General features: G+C 33.1%; 1 protein-coding gene across 1 annotated transcript; it reads left to right on the top strand.

Annotated features, from left to right (window-relative positions):
• Window positions 1-4,701: 4,701 nt before the first annotated feature.
• Window positions 4,702-13,476, top strand: LOC150109917 (uncharacterized). The gene is made up of 2 exons (XM_090415840.1): window positions 4,702-5,956; window positions 13,083-13,476. Exons 1-2 carry the CDS (start codon window positions 4,749-4,751, stop codon window positions 13,234-13,236), a joined length of 1,362 nt encoding a protein of 453 aa, XP_090271966.1. The 5' UTR covers window positions 4,702-4,748; the 3' UTR covers window positions 13,237-13,476.
• Window positions 13,477-22,847: the final 9,371 nt, after the last annotated feature.

Here is a 22,847-nt window from a genome sequence, read left to right as displayed (position 1 = left end):
ATTTTGCTCTATTTCTTGAAGGAAACAGCTGTTGGCCTTATCTAAAACTCTCACGGGATCTGTCACTGCTCTTTAATCGTATTTTGTTGGAGTAAATTCAATATATTATAATTAAATATAAATTCATTATCATTCTCTAATAATACAGACGTCATAAACTAACTTACTGTGCTGCACGTAGGTTAGTTTATGACGTGATAAACTAACCTACCAGAATAATAATAATATTTTGATTTTTGAAAGTCTTCAGGAGCTTTTTTGTTTAAAAATGTTTTGTAATAAAATAATATTTAAAATTAAATAATATTCCATTAATTATAATGAATTACTATAATTTATAATAAAATCACAATTTATTTATAATAAGATAAATTTTAATCTATTTTCAGAATTTTCCTGTCGAATATAGTTCTTTAGATACATATATTGAAAATTTCGAACATAAACTGTGCATTATGAAATTAATTTTAATCTAAATTAGAGGGAGCAACTATCGCGCTTAGCAGTGAGTTGGTAACATAGCATCACATTTATTCGCCATTTTAAAAACGTATTTCTCTCTTAATCTCATCTTCTGTTGTAATTCTTGTATTATTCAAGTGGTAATAGTGCTAATTAAAGTTTTAATAAGTCATCTGTTCCTCGTTTTTAACCTTAAATTTCCGTGAGCTCTATATTTTTTTTGTTAAAATTATATTTTAAGTAATAATCGATATCAATTATATTAATTTTAATAATAATAATAATAATAATAATAATAATAATAATAATCCCAAGGAACACATCCAGAAAAGTTTTAGAAAGCGTATGCACATGTTGGAAACCAAAATTTCCAGAATCTGCAATAACAGAACAAAAGATGAAGGACCAAAAGATTTTATTTTCTGCAACAAAATGTTTACTGAACTTGAGTGCAAGAGTTACGCAATAAATCAACAGTTCCAGTAACAACAAATCAATAGGAGATATCTAATTTTGTAATTCAACTCAGTGATCATCGAGCCGACGTCATACCTCAGAATGTTTTGACAGAAGCACAGTGTGAAATGAAGTTGAGGATATTGGAACATATAAACTCTATAAATGACTGTATAAGAATGCCAATATTAAAAGTCTTGCATAAATCTAAGCTAAAACAGCTTCTCTTAATACTCAAATGCTATGATATAAAGAGTCACAACCAGAAGTTCAAAGGAAACAAATCAGCTCCTATACAGCACAGCCTATATCATTACAATGAAGCGTGGTTGCAAACCACAAGAGCAAAAGACGAAGATAAAGCAATCTGCACCGTAGAATGAAAAGTCAACCAACTCAGCAACTTAAAGGGTTTTAAAGAAGGATGGCTAAAAAATAATAGCATAAAAAAACTCATAAATACATGCAATTTGCTCAACATAACAATTGCTGAATTTATTGAAGATCTAAAGCAAAGAAATATTGCAGCTGCATAGAAAATTAAAAATTACGAAACAGGAATCAACCAATATGTACAAAATATCAAGTTTTGTACATATTGGTTGTACGTCACTTCTTTCAGTCTCTGCTGGAAAATACAAACGCAAACAATCATTCATCAATAGAAAAGAAGAAACACTCACATTTTGGAAGTCAGTCTGGGATAATCTTATTAAACATAATAAAGGTGCCTCGTAGATTAAGGAAATAAAATTAGGAATGAAACAAAATTAAATGCAAAATGTTATTATTACTAAAAAATGATCACTGCACAGGGTAGAAAATAAAAAACTTGAGTGCACCTGCAGAGACGAGCTACATGGATTTTGGTTAAAGCATCTGACCAGTCTACATGATCGAATGGCAGAACAATTTAATTATTTGTTGCAATGGAAGACTGGATGATATTTGGGTGTACTTTTCTCTTCCTGAAAGATAAGGATAAGGGTGCGAACTCAAGTAACTATCGTCCAATAACATATCTACCAATTATGCTGTTCACTGCAATCATAGCAAATTCCACATACCACTACTTATCAGATTTATTCCCAATGAACAAAAAGACAATTTAAAAAAATCTAGAGGAACAAAAGACCAGATCCTTATTAATAAAACGATCCTCGAAAATTCAAGAAGACAAAAAAATTAACTAAAGCATGGCGTGGCATGGATATGCTACAAAAAAGCATTTGAAGGCATTCAAACTCTATGGAAACCAGTGCCAAATACTTAGCGCTACAACTAGATAAAGGGCTTCGCTTTCACAACTCATATCGACCATAGCCAGCTAAGCCCAGAACTCAAACTACTGCTATACAAGATGCTAAAGTCAGTCCTGATGTATGGATGGAGTCACACAGCAGATTTAAACGTTAACAAACTACAGACAATAAAAAAAAAAAACATATTAAAGAAATAGATTTTTTTCCATTTAGAAAGAGTTTCTTTCAAAAAAATCTCGCTGGTAGTTAATAGCCAATAATGGATGAGACAAGTGCTCATTAATATTATTCCTTAATCCAGAAATTTCGTTGCAAATCAGACAAAGGACTACAGGTCCAATCAATCCATCTTGCCAGAACAGTTAACCTTGGCATTTCTTCTAGGTCTGGCTCGCACTAATGGGGTTTTCACTGCGGATATAAGTCCGCAGAAGTGATCTTGTGGCCGCTTCAGTGGATGCTTTCCCTGAGATACGAGCGGGTCTGCTATGGGATTCAAAAACCAGCATTAAGATCCTCCGGGTATTCTTGGCTGTTTTTTGCCTGTCACTGAGTGGAACTCCCGCTGAATTTCCTGTGCTGGATTGATTCAGGTCAGGAGTGATCACTCAGAGTTTTTGGAGAGCTATCCCCGCACTTTAACATAATTTAATAAAGATCAAAACCGGTCTGGTGATGGCCCTTCCCATAATGCATATCATTATACATGTTGGTAAGGATATGCGCGTTACATTATGGTATACTAAGGAAATTGATGTGAATTCATTATCTTCTATATAAAAGCAACCCAGTCGCGAAGAAGTTTATCGCATAAACATTGTTTGCTGACACTTGGATAAAGGATTTAAACAAAAATAATTTTTTTGCATCTTTAATTTATAATATTACTAAGTGAAAAAGTTTTCAAAACCTGAAAATAAATAAGGTGGTTATGGATAACAGGTAGAAATGAAATATTATTAATACATATAACATAGCACAACGAAAATGATTATATACTGCATTTGTAATATTTGTATTTGTAACAACGCAGTTATCATAATATTGCAATTATCATAATATTATATTATATTATAACACAACGAAAATGATTACATACTGCATTTGTAATATTTGTATTTGTAAAACGTAATTATCATAATATTATACATATTATATTATATTATATTATACATATATATTATATTATACAAAGCGTAGTGACATGATAAATGTGGTTAGGAGTGAATATGCGAAACAATGCAAATTAGATTAGATAAAAAGTCCTTAGTCCTTATAAGGATAAGGACTGGCTTAAAGGGGCGAAGCAAGAATGCTTTTCATATTCCCCGTTATCTGTAGAGGACAGTGTAGGGATAAGGTGTTATTGAGCTATTAATTAAAGCTCTGATCATGGCAGGAGGGTAAAAGCAATAGCCGAGCCTCAGTTAGAACTTCGTTGGCTACAGCATTGCTATCCATTACCCTCCAAGAGTATTGGATTGAAAATCAATCACCTTCGTTCCTTCTGTTATCTGTTATGTTATATAAAAATTATGACAGCGAATAATTATATATAATTTCATATAAAAGACAAAATGGTGTATTAAGTTATTAAGAATAATTATGAAATTTTTAGGAAAACTTAAAATATTACTAATATTATGTATATTGTAATAATAATTACAAATTTATTTTAAAGACAAAATTAGCGATAAATAAATTATTCCACATTTAACGAGATCAGTTCTTTAAACGATATTTTGATTGACAAAAAAATTATAAATTATAATGTGCATTTTTTAAATTTAAATTTATTCTAATATTTTTCTTTAATATTTTGATACTACGATAAATGCAATTAATTACGCAACAGATATAAACGTCTACTCAGCCCTTCGGTTTAAAGTATGTTTTTTAGTTTTTCTTCTATTGATTTTATTTTAACATAATACACAATATCATACATTTAATACACAAAATATCATGGATAATAGTATGATATTATTATTTCATAATTGTATGTCTATTATGTAATAGAAACAAACTGTCTATTGGCAATTTTAAATCTAGCATGCTAGTTCGAGGATATTATATTTTATATCTACGCCTACCATAAAGTACTGACGAAGCTTTAAACGTTAGAGAAAGCAATGTTTTATATTTTTATAACATTTTTGGACGTTTACTTCTAAGCACGCCAAAAACTAAACAGTTTCTGTGTCAAACAGCAATGAACAGAGTTGAACACAAAGGAAGCATTGACTTTCTGTGCGTAGTTATTATTTGAACAAAGATACTCTGTTAATAGAATGTAAGTGGCTGTAGCTAGCCATCGGAGAGATGATTGGGTATTTACTGAAAAAAATGACAAAAACAACAGAGAAATGAAATTATAAACCACAAATTACCTAGTCTCCTTCATGTTTAAACTTTGGCTGTATGACGACACGAATTTTCCACTTAACCTTTAACCTTTTGCCGAAGTCGGTTACATCGTAAATATTAATGTCGATTTGTCGCTGCCTTTGCTACAGCATCATAGTTGTAGCGAAGCTGTGACTGAGAATCACGTCTATCGATATCGTAATGCGGGATATTTGGGCATTCAAGATGTTTTCAATGTTGTTTTGTTCTGGACTCCTTTTGTTGCCTTATATACACGCAAGATCCGAGTGGAATCTTGAAGATCTTGAGGAGTGTTATGTGACTTGCGACGACATGCAAAGCAAAGTCGTTAGAAGGATTGATGCTCTTGTACACAAACTTCTGGACCTAGTGGCTGTAGAGTACAGAGTCAGCAATCTACAACATCGTTTTAACGTCCATGATTCTGAACTCAAGAAATTGCGGGAGAAAATGAAGAATGTTTCCAACTTGATCGAACAGGAACTCAAGTCTCGAGAAATCAGAGACCAACCTCCATCAGTATCGGAGTTAAGAAAAGATGTGTCAGATATTCAAGGGGATCAAGGCAAAGATAGAGATGATCTGTTCACGTTAAGACAACTTTTTTATGCAGAAAAACGTAAATATAAGGAACTGGAATCAAAAGTAGAATCATTATCACAGTTCCAAGAATTAGTACTGACTACTGATAAGGATGAGCTTGCAACTGCAGTTAAGGATATTCGGCTAATGAAGGAAAAGATGGATAAGTTGGATAACAAAGAACAGGAGGTGGAAAAGACAATTTTACAGTTGAAAGAAAAAACGAACAAACTTAATAACCTTTATAACTTACAGGACTCGTTTGAAGGAATCCAAAATGGAGTTCGATCGCTTGCCTTGAAACAAAATGCAATTGAAAATAATTTATTGAGTTTAGAAAATACTTTCCAGCCAAGTATTAAGCATGCTTCACAGCAGATTTATGCTCTTCATAAGCGCATCGTTGAACACAATGCCACGATAGGGATAATTGTTGAACAATTAGAGGATCGCTGGAGACAGAATAAAGTCTCAACCGACGAAGATATGCAAGGCTTAGACGAAGAAATAAACGAGCTCAAAGAAAAACATCGTGTCCTGCAAGACTCGGTGGAAAGTATATCTTCTATTAAACAAGAAGTAGAACTTAATCGGGAGAGTGCTGTAAACAACTTGAAGAAAGACATCGTACGACTCGAAGTGAGCATCAAGCAAATGCAAAGTAGCAAATCTGAAGAATTACTTCTTCGGTTGCAGTCTGATCTGGAAGACGTCACCACGTCCCTGCAAACTCTGAAATCAAGATTTGAGGAAAGCGAAAGACTTAGGAAGGAAGCAGATCGCTTCAAAAATGCTTTTGTTGAAAAGTAAGTATTCGTTTGAAATTTCCATTTGTACAAATACTGGCAAAGCATTAATAAAATAAAATCTGTACCTCCATTATTCTCTTGGTTTAATCCGCTAGGTTACTTAATTGAAGATATTTGCATGTACATAATATTTTAACCATTAAGCTTTTCTTAATAGTTAAAATAAGAGAAAGAGAGAGAGTTTTAATTTTTTAAATATTATGTCCTTCAACAGAAGTTCCATCATAGTGATTGGGTATCTGTATGTGTGTTTTTTAGAAGATTTTGTTAAAAATTATTATTATTATTATTATTATTATTATTATTATTATTATTATTATTATTATTATTCAATAAATAAAATTATTTCATTTAATGCAATCTACTTCCATTCGCCATCTGGCAAAATCTCTTCGCCACGTTTGAGTGAGTGAGTATATTTATCCTACAGGAACGCATTAAATATATATTTATTTATATATTTGATGCGTATTCTGAGTAATTATTCTGTGGAATTTTCGAAGAATCGAGCATAACACTTTTCACAGACTTGTCTTGACTTTTCTCAAAAATCACATAACAAAAAATAATATAAGTGAATTGTTTATATGCAATTATAATCTTTGCACGATGGAAGATCTATTCTTCCGAAGCTTTCTTTCGAATTAGAAAAATATCTCGGTTAAAAAAAAAAAAACATCTTTTCTAAAACACGTTTCTTCCGATTTCTAAGCAATGCAAGAGAAATAGAATAGTGTGTAATATATATTAGTATTAAAAGTTAATTTTTAATATCATCTTAAATATTACTATTAAGTTGAAAAATTAATTATTTTAAGAAATTAATATTGATGAAGCTCTTTCTACTCCGATACACAGTTTAGTGCGTCCTTTACTCTCTCTCCTTCATCGGTCGAATATAGTTTACAAAGTCTTACAAAATTCAAAATTATCTTATATCAGTCCTAAAAGTTTCAGGGGGCAAAATAGGTTGGGAGGATAGGAGATAAGGACCACATCGACCAACCAACGGAGACAGTTTGATAAAAATTTATACCGGTTTTAGGTAATCGAAAATCTGTCGGAAAAACTAGAGTGGAGCTCCATCATGATGAAATGCTATCGTCAATTAAATTAATATTCTTCATCTGACAAGATGTCCTAATTTTTCAAAAATTAATGAAAACGCATAGTACAATTAAGTGTTCAGCAGTTTAAGGCATGTTATATTTTCCAAGTATATTTAATTCCATTTCCATCCATTTGGGTTCCTTACTTTCTACGAGGACCTTTAGGAATAGCTAAGTCCAAAATATAAACTCGTAATGAACAAAATCAAGTAAAAGTCTTCTCTAGCATATTTACATTACCGTCGTGCAAAATCATATAAAGAAAGAACAAGGAAATGAATTTTACCCTCCGAATCATCTATAGATTCCTGATAAAATGGAGTTAAAAAGCTTGCGATGATAGCAGACCTGATTTACTGTAGAAACACGGCCGTCCTCAATCTATTTGTGTGGTGGAGGATATTTTAAACTACACTGAAAAAAAATAATAAAGTGTTACCTGAAGATATTTCAGAATGCTGAATGATTAGCGAGTCTTCTTTAAGCCTGATAAGCTCATACCAAAATCTCATACCTTATATCTATCCCTGATACATACAATAACTGAGTATCCTCAATTATATCACTATTTCTGTATCAAAAGATGTGCGTTGTTTAGTTAATCATACCTAATCTTTATTATTGTTTATCTTCATGTAATTATATTTTCTATGATTAATCGTGTAAGCAGCTTTAAATTAATAACTACGTATATTATTATTATTATTAAGAGAGACCTCCAGCGAGTCAGAGATTCATCGAGGGAGGCCACATACTACACACACCAGTTATCATACTTATTCTTGAATTCATTCGCACTGCTTGCACTCACAACATCCAATGGCAATCCATTCCAATCATGCACCACCTCTCTGAGAGAAAATTCTAGCCCTCACACTCCTCTTGGCGGCCTTCATTCTCAGCTTCCAAGGATGCCCTCTTGTCCTTTCCCCACCCTCCATAAATTGAAAAAGTCCATCAATTGAAATGAAATCGAATTTCATTTCATTTGATGGAATAACCATCAAAGGTATGACCCTTTCAGAAGTTTGTAAGTCTCAGTCATATTAGTCCCACTTCTCCTGTTTGCTAGTGTCTGCAGTCTACAAATTCTCAATCTGTCTTCATAGTCAGTATTCTACAATCCTGATATCATTTTAACACTCTCCTTTGTACTCTCTCCAATATATCAGAATCACAGCGGAAACCAAGAGACCAGATCTGCACACAATAGTCCAAGTGAGGTCTTTGCCTTGTAAAGAGGCAAAATAACATCCTTATATTTACATGTGAACGTTCGTTTCACCATTGCAATTATCGTTTGAGTTTTATTTGCAATCTTTGCCACATGGCCCCTAAATTTCAACTTCCTATCTGTTAAGATCCCTAGCCTCATCAGTTCCTTCTAGCCTAATCCCAACAATATAATACGACATTGGATATGTAATCATGCCGAAGTGAAGATTTACATTTGCTGACATTGAACTGACACCCATTTTCCCATGCCCACAATTCCAGCCTATTCAAATCATTCTGCAAAGACTGCATATCAGCAGCATTCATGATTACCCTGCCTATCTTTGCATCATCAGCAAATAACTGTACGTCGGATGTCAAATCCTTTCCAATATCATTAATGCACGGAATGAATAACAGTGGACCAAGCACTGATCCTTGTGGCACACCACTTGTTACCTTAAACCTTGCAGACGCAGATCCTCCGTATGCCACTTTTTGATATCTGTTAGTTAGCCATCCTCTTATCCATGCTAATATTCTATAACCCAAACCCATTTTCTCCCATTTATGCAGCAGTCTGCCATGCTGTATTCTGTCAAAAGCCTTAGCAAAATCCAAAAGTATCATGGTGTATCCATTCCCCTTGATCAGTTCAACGATAACGTTGTTATAGAATGTGAGCAACTTGCTAAAACATGACCTTCCCTTAGTAAACCTATGTTGTTCATTGCAAAGTAGAGATTCACTGTCAACCCATTTCTGAATGAGGGCCCTAACCAATTTTTTTCCAAAATCTCCACCACCACTTCTGAGATACTAATTGGTTGATAGTTGGGCACATCGGTCTTTTCACCACCTTTATGCAATGGAATTACCATACATTCCTTCCATTCGTGCGGAATCTTCCCTGTTCTGAGACTCACGTTAAACAACTTGATCAAAGGAATGTCCAGTTCAGCTGAACACTCTTTCAGCACACGTGCTGATATTCCATCAGTCCCGGTTGCTGAATTCTTATTCAGTTTGTGCAACAGCTCTAATACCTCGGCCTCACACACGTGCATTTCTTCATCCAGTAAAGAGGTAAGAGTGAGCTCAATATTGTGTTCACCAGGTTGATAGCTTTTAACGAAATGAGCACTCATTAAATGAACAACCTCTTCTGCATCTGTAACCCTCACGCTATCTAGATTTAGAAGAGTTATTCTTTCATATTCATTCTTTCTACTACTTGCAGCATATCGATAGAATTCTTGTGGGTTGTCTTTAGCGCAGAGCCAGTTCCTTTTCATAATTAGACTTATTTTCCGTACAACAGTTGTGACTATTCTAGCCTACTGCTTATAATGTTCATAACATCCTTATGCAAACGGTATTCCTTCCACAACGTCCTTTTCTTACGAATGTCTTGCTTAATAAGATTATACATCCATTTGACTCCTACTCTATTTATTCTTCGAACTCTCGGGACATATTTTGATATTGCATCATTTAAGTATTGTTTAAATGCTTATCATGCATTGTCGATATATTTTCCATCCAGCAACCAATCCCATTCCACTGAACTCAGTATACTCCTCAGTTGGTCATAATTTCCTGCTTTGTAGTTCAGCATGTAACCTTTTCTGAATGGAACATTCATAAACTTCGTCACTTCCCAAGTGAGTACCGCATGATCACTGTCACCAACTGGAGGCAGAATAGTTACGTCATTAACTGAAACGCCCTCTGACACTATAATCAAATCTAACACTCTTTGACCTCGAGTTCCTTCTGTCACATGCTGCTTGAGGAATTTAACATAATATTAAAGATCATCGAAATCAAGTGTTTCTTGGCAAACAAAGATTGTTCCCCAAAATGTCCTGCAACAGCTCAATAAATGCCTTTTCATTCTTCTCATGAGATTCTACTGCTACCCAATCAATATTTGGATAATTAAAGTCTCCCATTATGATTGCTCTTTTCGCGGCCATCGTCTCTATTTGGCGATGTATTTCTTCATCACCAGCAACCGATCCATTAGGTCTGTAACAACATCCCGGTATGTAATTTGTCTTGTTAGATTCCACCTCACACCAGATGGCTTCAAACTCATTGCCACATGAAATATTGAGCACGTCCCTTCCTCTCCTATCCACTCTATCCTTCCTAAAAATACTGTACCCATGACACGCGATACCAGTTAGTAGGTCTGATTCTGATAACCAGGTCTCACTAATGCCTACAATCTAAGGTCCTAACATATTGACTAAGGCAACAAACTCTACCCCCCCCCCCTTTGTTTCTGATACTCCTAGCATTCGTGTGCAGACATAATAATCTACCCGCATGTTCTTTTGTATACTCTTGTCTGCAGTTTGAATGACACAGTTGAACAACTTGTAGATCTCTATTCCTCTCTAATGCCTTACACATGTAGACATCTTTGCACACCTGTGATGGGTCCTAACTGGACGAACACAAACCCGAAATCATTCTCGCCTCGTCAACATTTCCATGACAAAGCCCATTCCCGTCATTAACGCAGTTATATACCATTGTCGCTCCTACATTCACACCATCTCCCCCCTTATATATATATATATATATAGGAGTAGTGTGTTTTTACTTTTGTTACCTTTGTTAAGTCCTTTGAGAGTGAAGAAACGAAATAGGGACTTCAGCTGTTACATCTTTTTCCTCGGTTTCTTCACATTTTGTCATTATTATGAGGACGTCTTTTTTTTTAGCTTTCCATTGTGTGTATATAGCAGACTAGTTTACATCATCTTTTTACTTTTGTAAGATCTCTGCTGGTTCTTGAAATCCTTTAAAATTATCAATAAACTGAACACTAATATTGTATTTTTTTAGCTAAGTGGGTTCTTTGAAATGCCGTATGTATAAATGTTTAGTATTTTTTATTGCAGTTAACGTCGTGCAAAATTAATAAAAAAAATTTAAATTTTTATTAATTTTAAATATTTTTATATGTTTATCTATTTTTCATGTAATCTCTAATTCTATTTTAGGTTTAAAAAATAGCTTTTCGAGCTAGCTGTTTCTGCTTCGCATAAATGACGAGGTTGTCTCACACCTTAAAAAGAAATTCATCTGCTCCATTAAGATGTGCATTAGAGAGAAATGGTTCGTTTTTGACATGAAGAGAATCGACCGTGAGATGCGGTGATTAATAATAATAATACCCTTGGAGGGTAATGGATGGCAATGCTGTAGCCAATGAAGTTCTAACTGAGGCTCGGCTATTGCTGTTACCCTCCTGCCATTATCAGAGCTTTAATTGCTCAATAACACCTTATCCCTACACTGTCCTCTACAGATAACGGGGAAGATGAAAAGCATTCTTGCTTAGCTCCTGTAAGCCAGTCTTATAAGGACTATAAGGATGGTTCGTTTCTTTATACATAGTTGTACACAGTTATTATTATATTATATACTGATATTCGTGTATATATATATATATATATATATATATATATATATATATATATATATATATATATATATATATTCTATTCACCGATGTTAAGTTTACTATCACTAATCAAATAAATAAAGATGTAATGCAGTAAAAGGATATTAACATTTTAAAAGGATATTAATATTTTGTCTGAAAACTGCATTTTATTACTAAAAATAATTTTTTTAAAAAGGAGAAATAGTTGTCGAAATAGTAGAATGATACATGGTTTGTGTGTTAATTTTAGGATGAATATAAAATATAAAATATTAAAATAGAAAATAGAAAATATTTTACATTTAAATTACAAATCAGAAATACTCCTTTAAAACTTTTTCTCTGATCCTAATTACTTTTACAGGGTGTTCGGGATAAATTTGACATATTTATAATTAATTATATTTTTCCGTAAGTTACATGTATTAACACACACTTCTCTTCATTTAAAAGTTTGGACCCTTCTTCATTCATATACAAGATGTCAGAAAGGATGGATAGCTGGAACCCACCTGAATCATGGAAGAGAATAACTTGTATCATGATGATTCGTGCCCGCCATCAAAATAAGGATATTACGACTGCTGCCCAATGCTCCCTGAATACAGTAAAAACAATCAGGCATGAACTAGAGACTTGCAATGGTGACTACGAGGATGTAGCAAGAAGAAAGATCCCTAGCAGACGATCTGATTGCGTTCGTACAGCAGAATTCCTCGCAAATCTGCAGGAACAGGTGTTGAAGAACCCTGGCATTGGAATTCGGGCTTTGTTCGTGGAGTTGCTAACTGTAGTCAAGCCCTGGATAACAAGGGTAGCCAATGGTAGGCCGTATGTATGGCAGCAGGATTCGGCCCCTTGCCACACCTCTGGGAAAAGTCAAAAATGGTTGTCTGAAAATTTCTACGACTTCACCAGTCCAAATGTTTGGCCTCCAAACTCCCCAGACCTTAACCCCATGGATTATTTTGTATGGGGCGCAGTTGAAAAAGACACCAATCGCACTTCCAGTAATACAAAAGCCCAGTTAATGGATAAAATTAAAACAGTTTTTGCGGCCCTTCCCAGGGAGACTGTAGCATCAGCTTGTTCGAGGTTCCGAAGCAGAATTGAAGCTGTGATCGATGCTAATGGTGGTTATTTTGAGTAAATCTTGTTGATAGTATTGTAATTAACTCTGCCTGTAATGTTTTTTTGTCAATTCATTAAATTTAATAGATACAAAGAAGATTTTCTTTTTCCTTACGAAACTGTCAAATTTATCCCGAACACCCTGTATATGTTACATACTTCGATATTAATTTGTCATTTCAGCGACTTACATTTTTTCTTTCAGGATACGGGAGAACCACCCAGACTACAATTCTTTCGGAATGGGACTGGCAAATAAAGATGCCGATAAAATCAGTTCGCGCACATTTGCGGGGAATTTTAACCGCATGCCATCTACCAGCGAGTCGGAATACGATGTCTTTAAACGAAGATCCTAGTCGGCGTAGTAAACGGCAAACTTTGACTAATATAAATCCAAGTGCATAGAAATGATTTCAGTCAGTTTTATATATTTTAATATTTACTGTTTAATGTGCAGACAGTTTTTTGCTTGCGAAACAGGCTGTAAAATAGTTCCTATTAGTAAAAAAAAAAACATTATTCTCCACATTAAAATCAGTATTGTAACCCATATTTACTATTAGATCATTATTAAAGGAAATCAGCTTTCTGAATAACTGTTCCTACTTTAAAACCAACTGAATCATGTGTAAGCAGACAAGAATACAAAAAAGAATTGACGAGAGATGTAATTTCATCATAAGAGGATAGATGGCGACACTTTATAGTCCTTATTTCACAGTCGATCCTCCCTCTGATTCTTTCATAACAATCAGTATATTAAAAATAAAATATATTTTGTTTCCTAACCCGTGTGTGTGTGTGTGTGTGTGTGTGTGTGTGTGTGTGTGTGTGTGTGTGTGTGTGTGTGTGTGTGTGTGTGTGTGTGTGTGTGTGTGTGTCACTCTATACTAGTAACGGATCCTGACTAGTTTTGGAGAGGGAAGATTTAGAAATATAATAGTAAAATAAAAAATTTAATGTAAAATTTATAATATTATGATGCTTTGATTTTTAAGGAAAGAAGCTGCTGAACCTGTCACACACACACACACACACACACACATCCCTCTGATATACTACTGAGAGTTGAATTGATAAAATTGCAAGCATTTTGTATTTTTTGCATTTTTTTTTTTTTTGTTCACTTGGTCACTTTGAATATAACGACGTAACAGATGTCATTCCTCAATAATTAATAATTTCAGCTAGATATTTAAGTTCACCTGAAGTATTTAAGGCATGGAAAACTATAGATTTTTTAAATTCTAAAAGCAATTGTAAATAACATTTTATTGTAAAAACGAAATTCTGCACTCAGTAACAGATACTCATAGTGAATAATGTACTGTTTAAAATGTTTCCTAAAAAACATAATGTGAATGTTGGTTTTATGTATGTGAGAAAAAAAAAACTCAGAGCCACTAAAGGAAAACCAACTTGGAAGTCTTAGTTTAGACTTTTTTAAACTAGGTATTATAAAAGCTTTTATGCACTCTCTTAGTACTTTACTAACTGAATATTGGAATTATATAAAAAAAAACAACTAAAGATGTCTTGCGTATATAGTTTTGGTTAAGCACTTAAATTAATTCAACTCACAAACCATTCAAGCAATAATCGACATATACACAAAATACTATTTTTGTTACAAAACTAAAGGTTTGGGAATTTAATTGCATTTATCTAATTAAAATTTCAAAAAAAATAGGATTTTTTATTAAAATAAAAAATAAATTATTATTTTTATACCAATACAGTTTTCTATTTAAATTTAGATATCTTAATTAAAAAAAAAACTTTATTAAGACACCATATATCAGAAAGGATGATTTTTCTTTATGCTTATAGCCATTGCCAATTTTAACATCACGTTAATTTAAAAATCGTGAGTTTTTTTCGTTTCAGATGAATGAATCAACTGAAACAATTATATATATATATATTTTTTTTTTATTTATTTTATTTTTTTTTATTGCTAAAACTACATTTTTTACAATAACATAAATTTGGATGAGTGAATAATTCTAGAGTATGGTTCTCTTGCAAAAACGATGATCCAACACGATGCTCTTGATCATTTCTTACACTTGCTTTAAAACCAACAGGTTTAGTACAGTGTACTATATGATGGCTGATCTGCATCCTCGAATGGAGGACGTACCTAGTTGAATAATTATGGTGGAGAGGGCGTCCAGCAAGTAAAAAAATCCACACGTATATGAAGAAAGGATAGGAATACAAACCGGTATGCCAGAGTAGGAATATATATGCCATATATATTCCTACCCATATATATGCAAATAACACTCTACTTGCCAGAGCGTTATTTGCATATATATGGGTAGGAAAGAATATATATATTGCGTGCAACAGTCTGTTAATGATCTCATAATGTGTTGATAAAATTTTCCTTGTTTTCGTTACCTGTTATGAATTATGATGTTTGTAACAATATGTTATTCAAAGAGAACCATCAAGTCGTTTTAGTTTTGTAAAAATGCGACGAGTATATGCATCAAAGGCCAGAGCATTTTTATGAAACCTGGACCAGCTCTTGGCTTATGTAGTATACACATACAATTATGTTTTGTCTAATATTGCTTCTCCAAAAGGTGTTACCTAAATGAAAATTGAAGGAACCATATTAAATGGTATCGTATTAAGTAGAGATGATATTCAATTTCCCAACTGCATGACGGGATTCTGTTTCAAAGAATACTGATTTTAATATGCTGGGCTATATTTCATTTTTATTATCCGATTGTCTGAAAAGAATAGGTGTTCCAGATCAGCGCACGAACAGTCACAATTCTTAAAGTACATGAATATCCTGTGCAGGTGAGTATAAATAATAACAGGAATGTGTTATCATATTTCTTTAACTGCTGAAAGTTTCAGTGTTTAAGGAAGATGTCCTGAGGTAAGCTGTTCTGAAGAATGGAGGATGTAGTGAAAATGATGATGGCCAGTTGTGTTACATGTGCAGCATTTTCATCTTTATAGTATCTTGTATCAACTTATCCCAAAAAATTTTATCATTTCACTAGAAAGAACCAGATCCTCCTAATGCGATTTTAATGGTGACATGGAACTATCAGTTAACAGTATACAAAATTTAAAATTGTGTGTTATTATAATATGAATATACTTTGTAATTCAAAGAAATTTAATAAAAGCTTTTATTTTATTTAGTATTGTATTACATATAACACAAGATTATATTTATATTTTATCTTTTACTCATTTTTATATTAAGAAAATTTAAAGGAAGGCAGTAACATGTATCAGTTTGTCTCATAAAGTTTAATTTATTAGCTCGCTAAGGACAAATATTGTGCTCTCTTTTTTCTCACAACAATATTGAACAAAAAATATTTACGTGTTTCACTCTCTTTTAATAGTAAAGTAATAATAACAGTAAAATAATTCATTTCTTTTTAATAGGTAAAAAGCTGATGATTGAGATGGTTGTTTACAACTTTATTTCTGAAAATTAACACACACACACACACACACACACCATATGTAATAATTAAATTATCCTTTCTAATAAAACTAATTATTTTCTTGAAAGTTTCAAACCCAATCCTGCTTACATTTTAAGATAAAATCAGAGTATTCCACTAACAAACCTTTAAATTATCCAGATTTTAGAAAAAAAAATTGATTGGTTAAGCTACAAAAGTGTACTAATGACTAATAAGCAATTTTAAAGCAAAAATTATAAAAAAGGATGATATATAACCATGAGTTGAGGCTTAAGTGCAGTGAAGAATTTATGTTGGAGGTTTAATGGAATATTATCAGCATTGAGAAAGGATTAAAAACTATTTTAATACTTCCAATGTTTTTCAGCTTTGGTCAGCATCATTTCATTGTTTATTTACCAATATTCCTCTAATTGACACCTTACCACGCTTAAAAAACGTTTTTCCTTCTGATATCTTAGAGCTCTTTTCCTTTGCCATCTACTTTGGTTATTTTTCTTCGAAGAACAAAATCTACAAACAGATAGAGGGAACTGCCATGGGTTCCCTCCCCTTCTCACCCCCTCTTGTCAATTTTTACATGGAAAATTTTGAAAAACAAGCCATTACCTCTTCCCCTCTAAAACCTTCTATCTGGCTAAGATATGTAGATGATGTGTTCTCTATTTGGCCTCATGGCCCAGACACATTAGATTCCTTCCTCAGTCACTTCAATAGTCTAACAAACAAACTTTAAATTATCAAGAATCCAGTTTACGATGGAAAAGGAAAATAATAATTGTTTTTCCTTCCTAGACACCTTAGTAACACGCTTTCCTAATGGTAACCTTTCTGAAAGCAATATGGCATTATTGAAACTCTTGCCAATAGAGCCCATATTCTTTGTTCCAGTGAAAGAGCCCTTTCAACCGAACTCAAACACATACACAACACCTTCCTTTCCAATGGCTACAGTGACCACAGAATTAAAAAAAGAATCAAATCTTTCCCTATTCTCCAACCATCTCTTCAGAAGAACTTCAAAAATGCCATCACCATACCTTACATCAGAAAAAATAGCCAGATCATTAAAAAAGTACAACCTTCATACAGCTTTTAAGCCCCCACCGTAAACTTGCTACCCTTATCCGTTCCACCAAAGAACAGCTCCCTCCTCTCTCAGTGCCTGGAGTATATAGAGTACCTTGTGCCTGTAAACTGGCTTACTTCAGACAGACAGGCAGATCAGCAACAATCCGGTTAGAAGAACACAAGTCATACATCTGCAGTCACGATTATGGTCAATCTGGCATTGCAGACCATGTTTTGGATCAACCCACAGGATCTTCTGGAAAAAAAACCAGCATGCTCCACCATAGTAAATTCAAAAGAGAAAGACTGTTTATTGAATCTGCATCTGCACTCAGGAATCAAATACGGTTACATTAAACTTCCCAAAATTTGGGAAACATCAATTATCAGAGATCCCTCTTTATATCCTAGGCCACCTGCAAATGCCCATAGAGGGCGCACCACCTAGATAGGACTTTAGTTTCACTCACTATTGTATTATATTTGTGTGTGTGTTGTTACAAAAAGTTTTTTGTTGCAATCCCGGAAGATGTCTCTGTGACTGAGACGAAATATTGGAAGTATTAAAATTGTTTTTAATCCTTTCTCAGTGCTGATAATATTCCAGTAAACCTCCAACATGGATGATATATATCTTTTTTTTTGTTCAAGCCAGATTAGAATTTTCCCTAGCGCTTGTGATAATATAACCTTCAGCATAGGCATTGACTTTGGTTTACACTACGTAAAAGACAAACTCGCCTTTTATTAGTGCTAGAATTAAGTTTCAGTGTTTGCGTACTTCTTAGTGCATGATTAACTTGATTAACTCAATTTTTTTTATTGAAAAAACGACTTTTTATTAAAAACAATTGTACTCACATTCCGATAAAAAGAAATACCTCGTGGACACATGCAATAAAGAGACAATACACCTAGATTGTACTGTCTTAGTTGCTTCTCCCTTGATATTGATATCGAATGACCATATCTTCCAACTCTTGCACTGAGAAATTTGATTTTTCACAGAAATGATGTTCCACTTAATCACAAATCATCTCTCTCTTCGAAGGAACGATTTTTAATGAATCAGAGCTGGCTTTGTGCCATGCAGGATTGCCCAATCTGAACGTTTGTGGTTCTATTTTAGAGATAGATTTAGATCTTTCTCCACAAATGGCATTTCGTGTTTTCATTCGTTAACAGGGGAAAAGTCATGAAGAATTGATCACTTACGATGTCGGCTTAGACCTTTTGCCAGTAAACTACATCGTTGGTGAACAAAATCTAACGATATAGGTAGAAACAAGTGTTCGTGTTCCAAAATCATTATGCTGAATTCTATAAAATCATATCACTAATGTACTGTGGTTTACAACTAACAGTTTTGTTGTAAACCACAGTACATTAGTACTTGGTTCAACTATAAATTAAAGGCACCAAGAAATTATATTCTTGGTTTAATCCTTTATCCAAGTGGAAGCAAACAAGTTTGCACCTGAACTATTTTCAGTACTGGGGCAAAGCACATCTCCTTGCAGACGTGTATAATGCTATGCATTATGGGAAGGGTCATACCGGGACCAGTTTCGACCTTTATTGAGGTCTAAAAAGTGGAAGTCAGACCTAGAGGTGATACTAAGGTTGACGTAATACAGAAGTCATATTTTCGTATACTAGTAGCCAAAAGGTGTCGCACCTTATTACTAAAATACTCTGGATTAGAGATAGTTGTTGGAAGTTTTTCCATTTAGTTATAATATTTGGATTTTTTTTCTAAGAAAAAAAAAAACTAACACTACTTCGTTTTCGTTTTTGTAGCATGCATATAAAGTTTTATATAGTGAAAATATGAAAATATGGCATAGTATTTCTAACACTTACTAGTGGTGGTGGTCGGCGGTAGTGTAGATGATGAGGGTAGTTGCGGTTGGTGGAGCGGTGGTGACGGAAACTTGTAGAGTAGATGCCCTCCCTCGATGAGTCTTTGGACTCCCTGGAGGTATTATGTAATAATAATAATAATAATAATCCTTAAAGTACAAGCCATTAGGAAAAAGAAAACCAGGACGTCCTCTTAAACGATTCAACGATGACTTCTAAGGCCGGAACAGGCCACGCTAGGCCTAAATCCTTAATACGCATGATGATGATGATGATGATAATACATTTTTTTCAATGTCAAATAATACTTTATTATCTGTCAAATAAATCATATACATACACATACAATTTAATTATACATGGAATTTATATAATACATATAATACACATATTTATATGATACATACAATTTAAACGATAATAGTACAATTTTTCACTTGTGGTTCAATTCAGATTCCAATTTATCTCATACTTTGTATAGTGCGCAAATCATATAGTTGAACAATTCGTGTGTAATTAGTAGTAATAACGATTTTAGTAATAGTTTATAATCAGTTATAGTTCAGTTACACAGGATAGATTACGCAATTATCAATCTATATATATAATTTTTTTAAATAATAATAATAATAATAAAACTTACAATAATTTCAGCAAAGAGTTGAACAACCGATTGCAAATAGAAAAGAAATATTCCCGAATTAGAATTACCTGCTTCGACAGATACAATAATATTATTAATAATAGTATTACTAATAGATTTTGAATAGTGTCTGTGAAAACTTTCAAACCAGTAACTAGACAGTGCAATTATTCATAATTAAGTTCCAGCAAAGAGAAGGGGGGGGGCACAATAGGAAATCTTCAAAATGAGCATAAATTTTGAATCGGTCTGTACAGAACATCTTTCATATATTTACAACTTTTGCTACTGTTGGTTATAATTTCTGAAATAATCTGTGTTAGAAATACTCGATAATAATCCACTCAGCTGGAGGAAAACACTAAAAACTTAGGTTACTCTGCTGTTGAGAAAGAAAAGAAAAGAAAGAACTTCCTCAAAAGTCACACCAGTGCAGAATGCATAAGTAATGACTTGTTTCGTATTTAGTTGTTGATTAGCTAAACAGAAATGCCTGATATTTCTTTTGCAGGCTAATAAGAATGCTTATTTCAAAATAATTTCTTAATTTATAATAATCAGTTTCACTTTGATTATCGAAAAATTATGAATTCTTTGATGCAATTATCTTGGGGGGGGGGGAGATTTCAATTTTTTTTTTAAAGTTGCTTATGTGTTACATATGCAACTTTAACTGTTCGCCTTTTTTGGGGGTAGGGGGGATTACCCACCTGTTTATTTTACAGGTATTTCAGATCATTTATTTTTAAATTATCTGAAATATTTACTACTTTCCAAAGCTTGTGTTAAACAATTATTTTAAAATATTTCGAAAAAAAAAAAGATGCTATCAAAGAACATTTTTTTTTGGAATAAATATCGTCTGAATGACTTGTTTTTCTTGAGCTATTTCGATTTATGTAAATATCATGTCGTTATGATGATAGATTTATATGCATTGTTGTTGTTTGCGAACAACTCTTATGAACAAGAAATTCTGTTGAATTGCATTTTACATTCTTATTTTCAGGCTAATTTTTAAAACATCAAAAATTTATATCAGTAGTATTTCAAATGAAATCGCAGTTGAAAAACGAAACAGATTATTATTATTTGTAGAGTGGTAATTTAAGTAATAATAATTTAGTTTCTCAACTGTCTTAAAATATACGATGAAATTATCTTACTTTAAATGATGTTTGTTTTGAAGTATTCTGATCACAGATCGCAATAACTGAATTATAAATATCTAATTTTTTTTTTCTAATTTCGTATTTCATATTTTTCTCAATATTCAGTAAACGAAATTTATAACTTCGTTTCATCCGTCGACGAATGAAATGAAATAATTATTCTCTTATCTATGTCCATACTGGTTTGCAATTTGATTACTGCAACCACCACCTTGTTTTATTTCTGGGTCACAGTAGTAACTTTTCTATGGAACAGCGATCAACTAATTCTTTATAAATAGATGCTTGGGAAATGAGCATCATTTGCTTCGTCTCGCAATTCAGTGTGAAAACGCGTAATATACACTGTATATATTCACGTGAAATGTATGGATAAGCACAACAATCTATTGCATGAGTCTTAGAAAACAACTTCTTTTAGACAAAGCAAATATTCGTTTACATTTTTAATTACTACTTTTAACTTTACGAAAGTCATAATAAATATTAAAAATTGCTTTGTTATATATCACAACCATCGCTCAAGCAGATATAAAAGGAAACACAAGATATTGCAGTCTTCATAGACAAACATTTAACGGTAAAATGGACAGTACTGAGGAGTTCAGCAACTTGCGACATTATCATTATCATAGGAGGTCACTTTGCAACAACTCATTTCTGACTAGAGTTCCAGGCTGCAGCTTGGAACTTCGATCTTCTTGTTCAGCATTCACTTTGTCCAACGTTTCTGTCGCTATTTATAGATCAACTCATGCACTATACTGGTAGAGTTCCGGTTTGGTTTAAAAAATGTTCTCTGTTATAAAACACGACACGAACTTGCTAAAACACAACCATGTTTTGGAAATTCCAATCTGTCTTATCTTTCGTACAGATGTGATCCTTATTATTGTGATTGAAAATATCCAGAAACACACTAGATAACGTAAACGTTCCACATTAATAATAATAATAAGAAGAAGAAGAAGAAAAAGAAGTAGGCCTAATCTTTCACAGACAAGCCGGCAGGTTCTGTATTCATATTCAATACCGCGAAACGGAAAACTGCAGATATGTAATAGGTACATATATAGCCACGAAAAACTAAATACCAAAGCATTGTGAGCTTTGCTATGATGTATAAAATGGTGTTTTTATTCAGTTGAATGTGACGTTTGTTGAAAATATGGATATGACTAAATTTTGGTTTAAAATGTTTGCAAATAAGGTGTGGGAATAAAGGCCAATAGGAAGGCTCTCTCTCTCTCTCTCTCTCTCTCTCTCTCTCTCTCTCTCTCTCTCTTTTAAGACAGAGATAATTTTTATTCTTATTTGTACTTTGCATTTATTAAGAAGAATAAAAATCGAGTTTTAACAGCAAAACTTCTAGACGGACATTTAAACATCGTATAAAATATGGAATGCTTATGGGCATCATCTGATCACTTCTAAAATTACTGAGTTTCTTCTTGGTAGGTACAAAAAGAGAGAAGGGCAAGAAAAACACTTTTTCGTTATCCAAGTGTGAATAGGACACGCAAATTCGGAATCAGAAGCGAAATTATGTAATCTCGGATGCACGTGAAGTACGGTGAACACAATCAGCTACTTTGTTCCAATTATTTTTCGGATATTTGTATGGCTCGATTTCTTCATTACAGATGCGAACGTAGATAATCCACATTGCGGAGATAATTGTTGTGTGATTAAAAAAAATAAAACTGCATATTTCTTTATTTTATTTCTTTATTTTAGAAAGGCATCTA

Source organism: Typopeltis vanoorti, chromosome 1 (genome assembly GCF_054136105.1).
Source record: "Typopeltis vanoorti isolate ZY-2024b chromosome 1, IOZ_Tvanoo_1.0, whole genome shotgun sequence".
Classification (NCBI taxonomy): domain Eukaryota; kingdom Metazoa; phylum Arthropoda; class Arachnida; order Uropygi; family Thelyphonidae; genus Typopeltis; species Typopeltis vanoorti.
This window is presented reverse-complemented; position numbering and strand designations above follow the sequence as displayed.